General features: G+C 33.7%; 1 protein-coding gene across 1 annotated transcript; it reads left to right on the forward strand.

Annotated features, from left to right (window-relative positions):
* The first annotated feature begins 661 nt into the window (after nucleotides 1-661).
* Nucleotides 662-13,858, forward strand: LOC110997958 (cytochrome P450 9e2). Its single transcript, XM_022266358.2, has 11 exons — nucleotides 662-779; nucleotides 1,649-1,848; nucleotides 2,460-2,623; nucleotides 3,557-3,694; nucleotides 5,060-5,262; nucleotides 10,618-10,753; nucleotides 11,069-11,161; nucleotides 11,614-11,832; nucleotides 12,180-12,280; nucleotides 12,983-13,151; nucleotides 13,609-13,858. Exons 2-11 carry the CDS (start codon nucleotides 1,649-1,651, stop codon nucleotides 13,773-13,775), a joined length of 1,590 nt encoding a protein of 529 aa, XP_022122050.2. The 5' UTR covers nucleotides 662-779; the 3' UTR covers nucleotides 13,776-13,858.
* Nucleotides 13,859-14,036: the final 178 nt, after the last annotated feature.

The raw sequence follows: 14,036 nt of genomic DNA on the forward strand, positions 1-14,036 counted from the left end.
TAACAAGGGGTGCTTTCCAAGGGCGAAAATTATGCAAAAGATCAAAATAGGTATTGCTTTAGGAGACTGTTTATCACAGTGGTTGATATTGATAACCGGGGAATCACCTATACGTTGATAGAATATAAAGAGACTTGCCGCAATCTCTTTGAACTTGTAATACCAATATTTTAACCTAATGCTTTATTGTTTTACTTTGTTCTTCGCTCCCTGAATGAGTGCCTAGAAGTGATCGTAGTATTCAGCCTACATGTTTAGATTTATTTCTGTGTTAATTAGTTTTTTGTGTGAAATGAAGTGCAAACTCTATTAAATTATCTTCGATGGTTTATTCATATTGCTTTAAGTCTTTTATTACTCAATATATTTCAAGGGACAAGATCCTTGAGCAGGCGTAGGCAACATATAGCCAAACGCAAGACAAGGCAAAGACATCATTTTTGTTTTTATTATAGAGCAGGGGGCAAACGGCCAGGAGGCTCACCTGATGTTAAGTGATACCGCCGCCCATGGACACTCTCAGCGCCAGAAGGCTCGCTAGTGCGTTGCCGGCCTTTTGATAATTGGTACGCTCTTTTCTTGAATATTTTATTAAATGATAATACAAATTAAAAATGCAAATTCAATTTAACTATATGTATATATTACGTTCGTTGAAAAACGCAGATAAACATAGTAGATAATTATTAAATCAAGTCTACCTGTGTTACAACTTGTAATTTATTTAGAATTGTATAGTGCGTCATCGAAGAAGCTTGTGTTGTGTTAAATACGACGCAGTAAGTTGTTTTTATACAAAAATATTATTAATTCACGTGTTTAATAAAGAATTTGCTATTTTTATTTGTTAGTGGGATGACGAGTAGTTTGTAATCACATATTTACTTTTTTTTGATCTTTGAATTTGTTTGAATATTTAAAATGTTTTTAAATATGAAGGTTCACTTGGTTTACATCAAAATATTGAATACTTGACTATCAATTATAAATTTATTTTATATGGTTTGATACAAAAAGGTTTTATGTATTTATATTAATTAAAGTGTGTGTTATACACGACAACGTGTGTTTATATGTATACCTACAATTAAAATGATTTAACGAGTAGAGCAGTGTTGGCCTAGTGGCTTCAACATGCGGCTCTTATACCAGAGGTCGAAGGTTCGATACCCGGCTGTGCACTAATGGACTTTCTTTCCACGTGCGCATTTAACATTTCCTCGAACGGTGAAGGAAAACATCTTGAGGAAACCGACATGTCTTAGACCCAAAAAAGTCGACGACGTGTTTCAGGCACTGGAGGCTGATCACCTACTTGCCTATTAGATTTAAAAATGATCATGAAACAGATTCAGAAATCCGAGTCCAAGACGGATCTTGACGTATTCTACGTATAAACCAGCTTTTCCTTGCGGGTTTGTTAGTTCTATAGAAAAGTTTATTCTTTTGAAATCCCTTTAAATCTACTTTAATTCTTTAGTGATTTTATGGAGTGTGGAGTAACTCGATTTTTTAGTTCATCAACAAACATGCTTATCAATACATTAAACTAACGAATAAAAATATATGTGTTCGTATTATATTTCATACTACAAATAAAATGTTAAGCTTATCTCTAATTTTGGTGTAATTATTGTTATTTTTACAGATGTTATTATTAATATGGACTGCGGTGCTCTGTGGCATCCTCTACATTTATTTACGTCAAGTTTATTCGCGATTTAGTAAGCATGGAGTGAAATATATAAAACCTTTACCAATTATTGGTAATATGGCACCGACACTTTTGAGAAAATGCCATTTTGTTGAGGACCTGGAAAATTGCTATCAAAAATTCCCAGAAGAAAGGTATGCAAATATTATTATAATCCACCAAAATTCAAATTCATTTTATTAAAAAGCAAAAAATCGACCTCGTAATCAGTTGAGCAAGCGCCACGTTTGCCTTGGACATTCATTTGAGTTAAAAATTATTTTAATTCCATAACCATGAATATAGTCTTTATTGAGGTTATATGTTGGAACCCCGGGTATCACGGATTTTTTTGTGGCGCATAGGGCGTTAGTAATATGAAGGAAACCTTCGCGGATCATCGGATGGCTTTGTACCAAAAACATCAACGGCGTCAGGCACAAAAGAAAATCTCCTTTCCTATTGGAATAGAGGAAGAATCTACATTATTGCCAAGATCAAGTGTAGTAGCGTTAATATGTTTTTGTATCCTGTAGATTATTTTCTCATCATTGATAAGATATAGATTTGAACCAATTCGACTTTTGTTTTCGGTTCCTTCTAGAAAAGCTAGCGTGGTAATTCTTAAGAGGCAGGCAACTTTCAAGCCTTTTGGAAGTGTGCTTATGGCTGTATCACTTTATACTAAATGAGCCCGCTTGACCTGTTGTATGTACAAAAATATATAGAGCTTCAAACAGAATATTAAGCACCATAAAATTTGCAGATTTGTGGGTAGATTTGAATTCATGGTACCGACAGTGCTAGTTAGGGATTTGGATCTTATGAAAAAAGTGACCATAAAGGACTTTGAGTACTTCATGGATCACAGAGGCTTTGCCGATGAAGCTGTAGAACCAATCTTTGCAAGAAATTTATTTACCTTAAAAGGTGAGCAAACATAGTTTTTTTTAAAAGTCCGTTTAGAATTAAATGCTGTTCTTAAAGATATAAACATATTTCAAAATTGTTTATTTAGAGAAATGCGAGTAAAATAATATTGACTTTGAATGACATCAAGGCTCAGAGGTGATAAATTAAATTTTAGTGGATTATATCAATTGGCACCTCTGTCAGACTTGTTTATTGTAAAGTAAAATATTGCTAGATTATGCCTCAAAGTTTTTCATAGATTAACTTTAGTCCGCGTCGGAATCCGCAAATTATAAAAAGTGTTATTCTAAAACGTGTGGCTCAATCGTAGACTAATTTAGTCCCGAACAATGTGATACAAAGGTATTATAGTGGGATGTCTATAAAAAAAACTTAAAATTATGATTTATTTTATTGCAAATGTAATATGAGTGAATCAATCAAATTGTGTTGTTTGTTGTGTTGTTTGTTCCACACAAACAACACTAAATTCCTATATCTTATCTCGTATTTGAATTAGGAATGTATCAACGATTCTGAGATGACGTATCGCATTAAAATAAAAAACCACAATCATTGTATGAACTACGAAGTTTAGTCGTAAGTATATATTTTTTGCGAACCTATGTGTTTGGCGCCATTTAAACGTACTTTTATATAGTCTGTTTTATTCACTAATTTCAAAAACAATAAGATTTTTTAAATATAAAGTAAATAAAACAGCATTTAATGTTAAAAACGTCCAGTCAACTTGGTTTTTAATTGTATTATGAAATAATTTTAAAACCAAAGTAAGGAGTAAAAATCAGATCTATAGTAAACTTTATTCAGGTGTAGAATGGATGAACATAATGGAACATAACGGGTGATCATACAAGAGATAGTAAAATCACTTATTAATTAAATGACTACCACTTAATGACTTTTTTAAAATACCGATTTCAATTATAGGTGATGAATGGAAAGATATGAGATCAACTTTGAGTCCGGCTTTCACCAGCTCAAAGATTCGAGTAATGGTGCCCTTTATGGAGGAGGTTGGAAACCAGATGATGGCCGTATTGAAGAAGAAGATAGAAGCCAATGGTGGTAAGAATACTAAATAGTAATAAATAATTTTAATTCCATAGAATTCATGCTTATATGTTTTATGATACTTTATGTTTAATGCCATAACATTTTACATTAGTTTAGTCAATTATGAACAAAAGGCAAATTTGCCAGTAGTGTTTTTTTGTGAAATTTTCCTACATCTTAAGTTTTATAACGTCTGTCTGTTTTTCTAGAGATATTATTTATTCGCTTTATTAAGATATCTTACTTGAAGGTAGAAAATAATCAATTTAAAAAACTATACATTTATATTCCGCAAGCGAGTACACTCAGTGAACTATAAACCGTACTTGACATAAAAAACTTATCTAACTCATCATGGAGAGCATTATAAAATTTCATCGCTACTTTAATTTTTGAAAATAATAACTGAAGTGGCCTACATTTCCAAGTGGTTAGCTGTTCATTTAGATGCTTGGTTCTTAAATAAAAAGAGTACTCAGAAATGTTTAAAAAGATGTACCATCAGTTCCTTGAATGTTTCGTCATTAGTGGAGTTTTCGCTCCAGGTAATGACATAATAACTGCGTTTATGCTCTGACCTTTATGGTTATATTAGAGGGCGCAGTTTAAATATAAAATTTCAACAATAGGCTGTGTTTAACAAAAACGTAATAAAATCTTCGTTTAATTGTAGTACGATAAAAAACTTGGAAAAGAATGGGAGCACAAGTGTTCTAACACTGATTAAATGATATTAGTGTATTTATAACACTATACGAAAAATATGGAACAGAGGGACATTTTTTTTATAGAACAGGGGGCAAACGGGCAGGAGGCTCACCTGATGTTATGTGATACCGCCGCCCATGGACACTCTCAATGCCAGAGGGCTCATGTTTTCAGTTAATTCCACTAGTCTGGTTATTTTATACACACATATTTTCAAGTATTGCTGAAAAACGAAACCAGGACATTGAATACCGAGATTTAACATAATGTCAACATATATTGAATAGTTATTTCGCATGGATTACACATTTATTTATCGTTGTTGTTTGACCTTCAGGGTCATTGATCTATTATAAAACTTTAAGGAAAAAATGCGATTCAAATCATATTATCTACTAATTGTCATGATAAATACATTGATACTGCTTGTCATTTTTGCGTAGATAACTTTAGGAAGTAAATTTCTTGTTAGCACGTTAGAGTGCAAATCACGTACCTGTACATAGGCTGACATAGCTTTATTGTAGTTTAATTTAAAAAAATATGTATGGTTTGAAGCAAAATTCTACATTTGACTATAGTTGGCATTGAGACATATAAGTCTATTCCGTTTATTATTTAAGCTCGCCGGTCCCATGGCGATTTACAAGTGGTTTAATTTTGTTAAAGGACAAGCTATAGAAGTGGATGTTAAAGATCTAACAACACGTTACTCTAATGATGTAATTGCAACCTGTGCGTTTGGACTTAAAGTTGACTCTTACGTCGAGGAGAATAACAAGTTCTATGAGATGGGAAAGGTTGCAGCATCCTTTAAATTACGACAGATGCTTATGTTCATGGCATATTCCGCTTTTCCTGCTTTGGTTAAGGTAAGATGTAATTTGATGTTTATGTTACTAAAACTAAAATATAGAAACAAGAGGTGAAGCGGTAGACATATTAATTAAAAAATATTAGTTTTTAGAACGTTACAGTAAAGTGTTCAATACTGCGAGGTCGACCAATTTGTTTGTTCTATTATTTCTATTTTCTATTGATCTGATACAATTATTGTTTTATCAGAAATCGTATCTAGGCCCGGCTATTTGTGTCGCCAAATCATTGGTTATGGATGCAGTTTTAAGCACATGTTGTTTATATCTGCAACAATTAAACGTTAAGTGCTAATCCTCCACTACATAAGTGGAAGGAAGTATCATATTTTGATAAGATATATACTAGTAATATATAAAATAACAAGACGCATACAACTTATTTATCATTATTTTGGATAATGAGTATGACGGTTAACAGACGTTCACTGCGTTAAACAAAAATTGTCAATACTACAAATGTCAAATAGCTGTCAAGGTCAGAAAGATTGTCCAATTGTTTGTAATTGAGTTCAGAATCCTAAGGTCATCGTCGCTTATTGCGCCGTCGTCATAAATTAAGTTTGGCGACTTTGTGGATATTAGAAAAAAATTGTATATTGTTAAGGGAACAACTATTTTGATATGACTGCATCAATTCTTTCAGATGTAGCTTTGATGTGCTTGTTTGTGTGAAAGCAAGAGCAATGTTGATTGATTAATATATAATAAACCAAACAATAAACAGTCCATAGCCGTGTTAAAAGTATTATTAGCCGTGTTATAAGTGTTATTATTCAATTTTTAACAATAGTGTTAGCTTTTATAAGTCAAATTTGAAGTAATACAGAATACGTAAAATCAGTGAAGTGAATAATAGTGAATCTAATCAAGCTATGAAGTGCCATGGCTGTAATAACGTATTAAATGTCGATCATTTTTTAAAGTGTAATAATTGCAAACGCAAGTTTTGTTATGAATGCCTTGATGTTGCTGCCGGGTCGACTAAGCAGCTCAGTGCTGAGCAATTGGCATCACTTAATTGTCCTCTGTGTCAGAATGTAACTCGGCGTAAAAACAATGACGATAATACTCCTGTCCGGCGGGGTCGCAATAACCAATCACCAAGCGCCTCCTCATATATAACGACGTGTAAAGAGCCGGAGTGTGATTTTGCTACGAAAACTTCTGCAGGCGCTGACTTTTCTAAGCAGCCGGTTACGTTGGACAGTATTAGCAAACTTATAGACTTGAAACTGTCCCCTGACTCATCGTTTATGCTAAATCTACGGTCCGCGCTTAGAAAGGACTTGAAGGACATGGTGACCGACGAGGTTAGCCGAGCTGTTGAGTTGGTAAAGGCTGACTTCACGACGACAACGGATTTTATCATCTTAGAACAAAATGATTTGAAGTCAAATATTGCAGACAAAGACAGTCGAATCAGGGTACTCGAGACTGAACTTACGAAATCTCAAAACACGTTATCAAAACTCCAGAGTCGTTTATTTACAGTTGAAAAGATTTCACGTGACTTAAACCTCGAGATTCACGAGGTACCCGAAAGCAAGACTGAGAATCTGATGGAGTTATTCAAAAAACTCTGTGAGTGTTTAAATGTTGTGGTATCTGAGAGTGATGTTAAAGCATGTCGTCGTGTAGCTAAGATGGACTCAAACTCCAAAAGGCCGCGAAACATACTAGTTACCCTCTCAACGCAGCGTCAGCGTGATACACTCTTGTCTGCGTTGACTCGCTTCAATAAGTCCCACCCTGACACCAAACTATCTACTACCGATATTGGTATTGGCGGCTCGTCGTCGAGCAGGATATACTTGTCTGAACATTTGTCTCCTGAAGCTAAAGAGTTACACCGTGCGGCACGTAAATTTTCTACTGACAAGAACTACAGGTTTGTTTGGGTGCGATATGGCCAAATTTATGTTCGTAAGGATGAATCAAGCCCGGCCATTCTAATTAAAAGTCATGATTCCTTCACTAAATTGTCTTAATTGTTATTACTACTACTAATTTGTTTGTTTATCATTGCTTAGTAAGTTACTTGATCAATTTTTGTTTTTATATACTGAATCACACGTTATTTCCACAATGATTAATATATTTTATCAAAATGTAAACAGAATTCGTAGCAAGTTAACTCAATTTTCTTTAAATCTGTTAAATTCTAACTTCGATATTATATGCTTGACGGAAACGAACTTAAATATGAGTGTTTTCGATGGCGAAGTTGTTGACGCCCGTTACAATCTCTTCAGACGAGATCGTGCGGATTCCTCCTGTGCTAAAACCGAGGGAGGTGGAGTTTTACTCGCCGTCCATAAAAAATACCAGGTCATCCGTCAAGCATCGTGGGATAGTGATATGGAGGATGTCTGGGTTACTCTTATTCCTGAAGCACGTGACACTTCTCGCATAAATTTATGTGTTTGCTATTTGCCTCCTGATATTAGAATTAACAAGCTTGAACTCTTTTATAGCCATTGCCAAAATTTACTTCTTAATCGTTTCCCTTTGGATAATTTCTTATTAATTGGTGATTTTAACACACCTGATTACTCTGATTCGATTAATCCCTCTCTGTCAATTTCCCCTAACCCGAGTAAGAAGCTCCTTCTACTAAATGAATTAATGTCACTGTGTAATCTAAAACAGCATAACTTTATCACAAATGCAAACGCTCGCTTGTTGGATTTGGTGCTTTCTAATATAGATTGTATAAGTGTCAATGAAACACTTGCATTAAGTTTGTTAGATAAAAATCATCCCGCAATTTTGATTACTCTTTCTCCGATTCAGATTTCTATAGGGCTTCAACGCGCTAACATTAAACGGCTTAATTTTGCTAAATGTAATTTTGAAAACATTAAATCTGAACTCCAGTCTGTGAACTGGTCCGAAATCTTATCGTCCCCTTGTATTGATGAGTGCACCGAAGCTTTTTATGAGCTTTTATTTGAAATAATATCAAGAAATACACCAAGTTGTTGTAGCAAATTCTCATCTTATCCAGTCTGGTACAGCAAATCCTTAATTAAATGTAATAAAGAAAAAAACTTATATCATAAACGGTTTAAGAGGTTTGGGAATCCCCGCGATTACGACGTTTTCTCTTTGCTGAGGGAGAGATGCAAATTTCTTACCAAGATTTGTTACGACAAGTATATCGCATCCATCGAGGACTCGTTGGCCAAGGACATAAAATCATTTTGGAGATTTGTGAATAATCGTAAAGGCCATATTTCAGTGCCTCACACCATGACACTTGAAAATACTTCTGAGACAGACGGTCAGGGGATATGTGACCTTTTTTCGCGATACTTTGGTTCAGTTTTTGACGATAAAACTAATAAAACTATATACACTGACCAATCTGGTGCTGTAAATAACACGTATTTTAATATATTATCTGGCTTTTCTATTACGGTAACAGATATCAAATGTAAAATAGATAGTTTGGATATTAACAAAGGGGCGGGTCCTGACCTTCTGCCTCCTATTTTCATAAAAAGTTGCGGAAAGGAGTTGTCCATTCCATTATGTGTTCTCTTTAATAAATCGTTAACTAGTGGTGTGTTTCCTAAGCGCTGGAAAACTGCCCACATAATACCTATTTATAAAAGTGGTGATAAGTCCAATTGTAAAAACTATAGACCGATAAGTATTTTATCTTGCGCTGCTAAATTATTTGAGTCAGTGATGTATACTCATCTGTTCAGTCATTTTAAGCCTGTTCTTTCAGACAAGCAACATGGTTTTGTTAGAAACAGGTCTACGGTCACTAACCTTCTGGAATACAAAAACTATCTCTGTCAAGTGTTTGCCACAGGTGGCCAAGTTGACTCTGTTTACACTGACTTCTCTAAGGCTTTTGACAAAGTAAATCACCATCTGCTCTGTCATAAGTTAGCGTCACATGGTATCCACGGCAGTTTATATAGATGGATCTGCTCATACCTAGACTCTAGAACTCAGTTGGTTGCGTTAAAGGGCTTCATCTCTGCACCTATCGCAGTTACATCGGGAGTACCTCAGGGTTCCCACTTAGGGCCATTATTCTTCGTAGTTTTTATTAATGACCTTATTCAACAACTGTCCTGCAATTGTCTCTTATATGCAGATGACTTAAAAATATTTACTTCTATTACTAATTTAGATGACTGCTTAACATTACAGCGTGATATCAATACCGTATCACTATGGTGCAAGACGAACTACATGTATTTAAATATAGACAAGTGTTTTGTCATATCGTTTACTAATAAACGAAACAAAATCGTATGGAACTACGTCATAGATGGTCAATTAGTTAACAGATCAGATGTTGCAAAAGACCTAGGTATCCTGTTCGATGACAAGCTTTCATTCCGTGCCCACTATAGTCACATCACGTCTAAAGCAAACCATCTACTGGGTTTTATTCTTAGATCCACAAAAGGTTTTAAAAATCCTCGTAGCACCTTGTACTTATACTTCAGCCTCGTAAGAAGTATATTAGAATACGGTAGTCCAATATGGTCGCCGAATTATAAGGTGCACATTGACGATATTGAACGAATTCAGAGGAAATTTCTCAGAATTTTATGTTATCGTATAAAACCTGGCCGGTCTAACTTAAATTATTGCGATAGACTCCTGAAATTTAAAGTTCAACCATTAGAATCCAGACGCATAGTCTTCGACTTAGTTTACCTTTACAAAATCACCCACTCCATTATAGACTCTCCCGAACTACTAGCTCACATTAGCCTTAACATTAGATTTAGTGCCCGTAGAGCTAACGAAGTCAATTTATTTTCCCTTCAAACTTATAAGAATAACATCTCTTTTTACAACCCTTTGACCAGGATGGCTCGTCAATATAACGAGATGGCAAAGAGCAACCACTTACTTGTGGACATATTCTGTCGCAACATCAATAAATTCATTAGTGTCGTTAAAGACATCCTCCATCGTAGGTTAAGTGCTGACCCTTGTGGTCCTGGTTAACGTTACGTTAAATTGGTGTCGAGGAACTTATTATTATTATTATTATTGTTTTTTTTTTTACTATGTTACCTTTGTTAGTTATGAGCCTTTTATTGATGTAACATTAATTTTGCAGTGTGCACATGGTTTTACATTAGAATCCTGTTCATAACTATTAGTTTTAAGTTTATTTTTGTAAAGATTATAATGTGTTTTGTGCACCAAATAAATAAAAATAAAAATAAAAATGCATGTTAATTATATAATTAATAATTCATTAAACCTATTAAGTCATGCCAACCAATGGTATAATCCGGATATATAAGGACAAAAAACGTCACTATCTATTAGAAAGTCTTCTATAATTTTTATGTTTATTATTTTCAGAAATTAAAATTGACCCTTTTCACGAAAGAAACGACAAACTTTTTCATAACGCTCGTTAAGGACACGATGCACGCTAGAGAAGCCAATCATATAATACGCCCCGACATGATTCACTTGCTAATGGAGGCCAAAAAAGGTATATTTACGTATGTATTATAATTTTAAAGAAAAAGACTACGTCTGCTAAACTGTATGATATAACTCTGATTATGCTGACTCTTAATAATACGTATTTTTTATAAAAATATATTTTATTATAAGTTGAAGAAATATTGTTGCTTAAAAGGAAGATAAATAATGAAAGAAGTCTTACAGCTCCGTTGCAATAACATTGCGTGTGATTTTCTCCTAAAATGAGTTCGAATCATTACATCTTGATGATATGTTAAATTTATTGGTACAACGTGAAGATTAGAGAGGAAAAGAGAGAAAGTAATATTATTTTGTTTAGGTCGCTTAAATCATGAGGCGAAAGATTCTGTTGGAGACGCAGGTTTTGCGACTGTTGAAGAATCGGATGTTGGAAAGACCACTGTTAAAAGAGGTAACTACCAGGTTTTGCTAAAAATCAATTAAAACATGCTCTAAACAATATAATTCGGCTTCTGGCTACAGATCGACGTAGAACAGACTATCATAACCTAATCGGTGGGTTGAAAGGTTCGTTGCCTAACACAGAAAATATCTTCTTTCTTATAGAATTTGTTTGTTTTTTCCCCTTCGTGAGCGATACAACAATTATAGCGGTCATACAATTATTTAGTAGGATTTTTATAGTTAGATTTGTTTTTAACCTATACATAGGATTTAGATTTGGGAATTACCTCTTCATCAGTGCAAAATTGCTGCCCTGAACGTTAAATAAATGAATGTTGATTTTTGTCTCATTTTGATAGGTTCTATTCCCAAATTAGTTTTGGCTTTGGCTGTAATATTTCCACAGAGCGATGCGTTACAAAATTTAAGGAAGGAAGGCTTAAAATCTATTGTTTACAGAATGGACAGATAATGATCTTATAGCCCAAGCTGTTCTTTTCTTTATCGCTGGTTTCGAGACGATATCTGTTGCAATGTGTTTTACATTACACGAACTGGCACTGCATCCAGAAGTTCAAGACAAATTGGCAAAAGAAATCAGCGACCATATAAAAAACGGTGGAAAAATTGACTTTAACTCTATTCAGAATTTGCGTTATATGGATATGGTAGTCTCAGGTTAGTATAATTCATACATGCGAAATTCAAATTAAATTAAATATTTGTATAAACTCGCATCGTCCAAGCTCATCAGAATTCTTTGCCACGTACAAATTCTTTGTGGACTATACTAACGAATTAATGTGAATGTTTAAATACGATGTGATTCACCATCATTGATTCTATAAGATATTGTAATATAATATTGTAAGCGTACGATAGTCATGTTTTTTATATATTGATGACGTGCTAATAAGCGCATGAATATCTACATTATATGCAACAAATCGTTTACCATATTAAACTTATGTAGCGGTGATCTTAAAGTGCTAAGTAAAATTTTCTAATGTTAATATATTTTCCAGAGGTACTGCGATTATGGCCACCGGCTATAGCTACAGACAGAATATGCAACAAGGATTATAATCTTGGAAAACCAAATAAAAATTCTACTGAAGATTTTATTGTGAGTACAACTCACAACGCCTTAAAATCAATTTGCTATTAGTATCGGCACGTATATTTTATTCGACCTACCGACATTTAAGACGAGAATGCCTTAAAATTACTTCTGTTGTTATACTAAATTATGTATAATGTTTTTTGCTATGTACTTGATGATACTCAAGACGTTTCTATGTACTGGCGGGTAAATACATCATTCAGTATTCGATACCTTGCATGAAATCGAGTCATAAGTGATTTAACAGACAGTTTTCCTAATAAATATCAATGAAATCAAAATCAATATTCCGAGTTTGTCTATCTAAAACAACTAATATTTACTTCAGTAAAACTAAAGATAAACGTAAACACTACTCACTGCAGGTTACTAATAGATTATACGTAGCTTAACGGACATTATTGTTCTATTGAAAAGTAATGAATACTTAATTAAACTAATTGATTCGAGTAATAATAGCCCCACACTTTGTGTTCAAACAATGATACAAAGAGTACTTATATTGATAAAGATAACATACATTTAGAAAATGTGTTATTTATTATATACGTATACATAAAAATCTCCATACAAACTGCATTCACAAACAAAATCTGATGTCTCGTTGATAATATGTATTTCACTGGATACAACTAATAGTTAAGCTCCCATTATGCAGAATTATTTAAATTAATGTATAAAATTGTATTTAATGTGAATTTACAGGTAAGAAAAGGCGAAGTCTTATTTTTACCAATCTGGTCTATTCATCGGGATCCTAACTATTTCCCCAATCCAGAAAAGTTTGATCCAGAAAGATTCTCCGATGAAAACAAAGACAAAATTAATCCAATTGCATATCTGCCATTTGGTGTTGGTCCGAGGAATTGTATTGGTTAGTTGAAATTATTTCTAATTTTAAATCAAATACTGTTTACCTCTATAGAAACTTTGAAAGAAAATTCTTCAATCTAAGAACGCTGCATAAATGTAAAATTCTACTGTTAACAACGGGCATGCTTAACAAAAGTTTTGCTTGTCGAAAATAAATTGCAGAGCAGTCGAGTGGCTTTAGCGTGCGACTCTCACCCCTGAGGTCGTATGTTCGAACCCCGGTTGTACACTAATGGACTTTCTATGTGCGCACTTAGGAAAACAGATTGTCGAAACCAATATCCCCTAGATTCAAAAAGGCGTGTATCTGGCGTTGACGGCTGATCACCTACTGGCCTATTAAAAAAACAAGTGTCCACAGAATCTGAGCTCCAGACCTAAAAATCTTGTAGTGCCACTGTTTTAAAAGATCTGACTTTGGTCATAGAAATAGTTATTTATTCACTTTAAATTTCCAGGTTCACGATTTGCGCTGTGCGAGCTAAAAATGTTGATATTTCAAATAATTCAACATATGGAAGTATCTCCTTCTCCAAAGAGCTGTATTCCTGCCAAACTCTCGCTAGAGTCTTTCAATCTTCGCCTGGAAGGTGGACACTGGCTTAACTTTAATATTAGGAAATAATATTTTAATTTGTATAAGCGTTGAATTTTTAAAGGGTGATTGATAAGGGTGTTTAAGAAATATATAAATTATTATGTTTTAAATATTCTTTTATTAAATTAAATATTAATTATATTATAAATCAATTATGAAGTTGTCTATTTTGAAAATAAATGTTAATAATTATCATACCGCCAAACAATATTTATTCAAAGAAGAACTAAAGCAATGGTTTATCGCTACTTGACATACCACTGTATGAATAAATTTTGTTTAAAATTA

Source organism: Pieris rapae, chromosome 8, assembly GCF_905147795.1.
Source record: "Pieris rapae chromosome 8, ilPieRapa1.1, whole genome shotgun sequence".
NCBI lineage: Eukaryota > Metazoa > Arthropoda > Insecta > Lepidoptera > Pieridae > Pieris > Pieris rapae.

Coding starts and splice junctions, on each gene's coding strand:
- LOC110997958 (XM_022266358.2), top strand. CDS start 1,649: ATGTTATTATTAATATGGACTGCGGTGCTCTGTGGCATCCTCTACATT. Junction 1,849..2,459: donor CAAAAATTCCCAGAAGAAAG/GTATGCAAATAT, acceptor TAAAATTTGCAG/ATTTGTGGGTAGATTTGAAT. Junction 10,754..11,068: donor GCTAATGGAGGCCAAAAAAG/GTATATTTACGT, acceptor TATTTTGTTTAG/GTCGCTTAAATCATGAGGCG.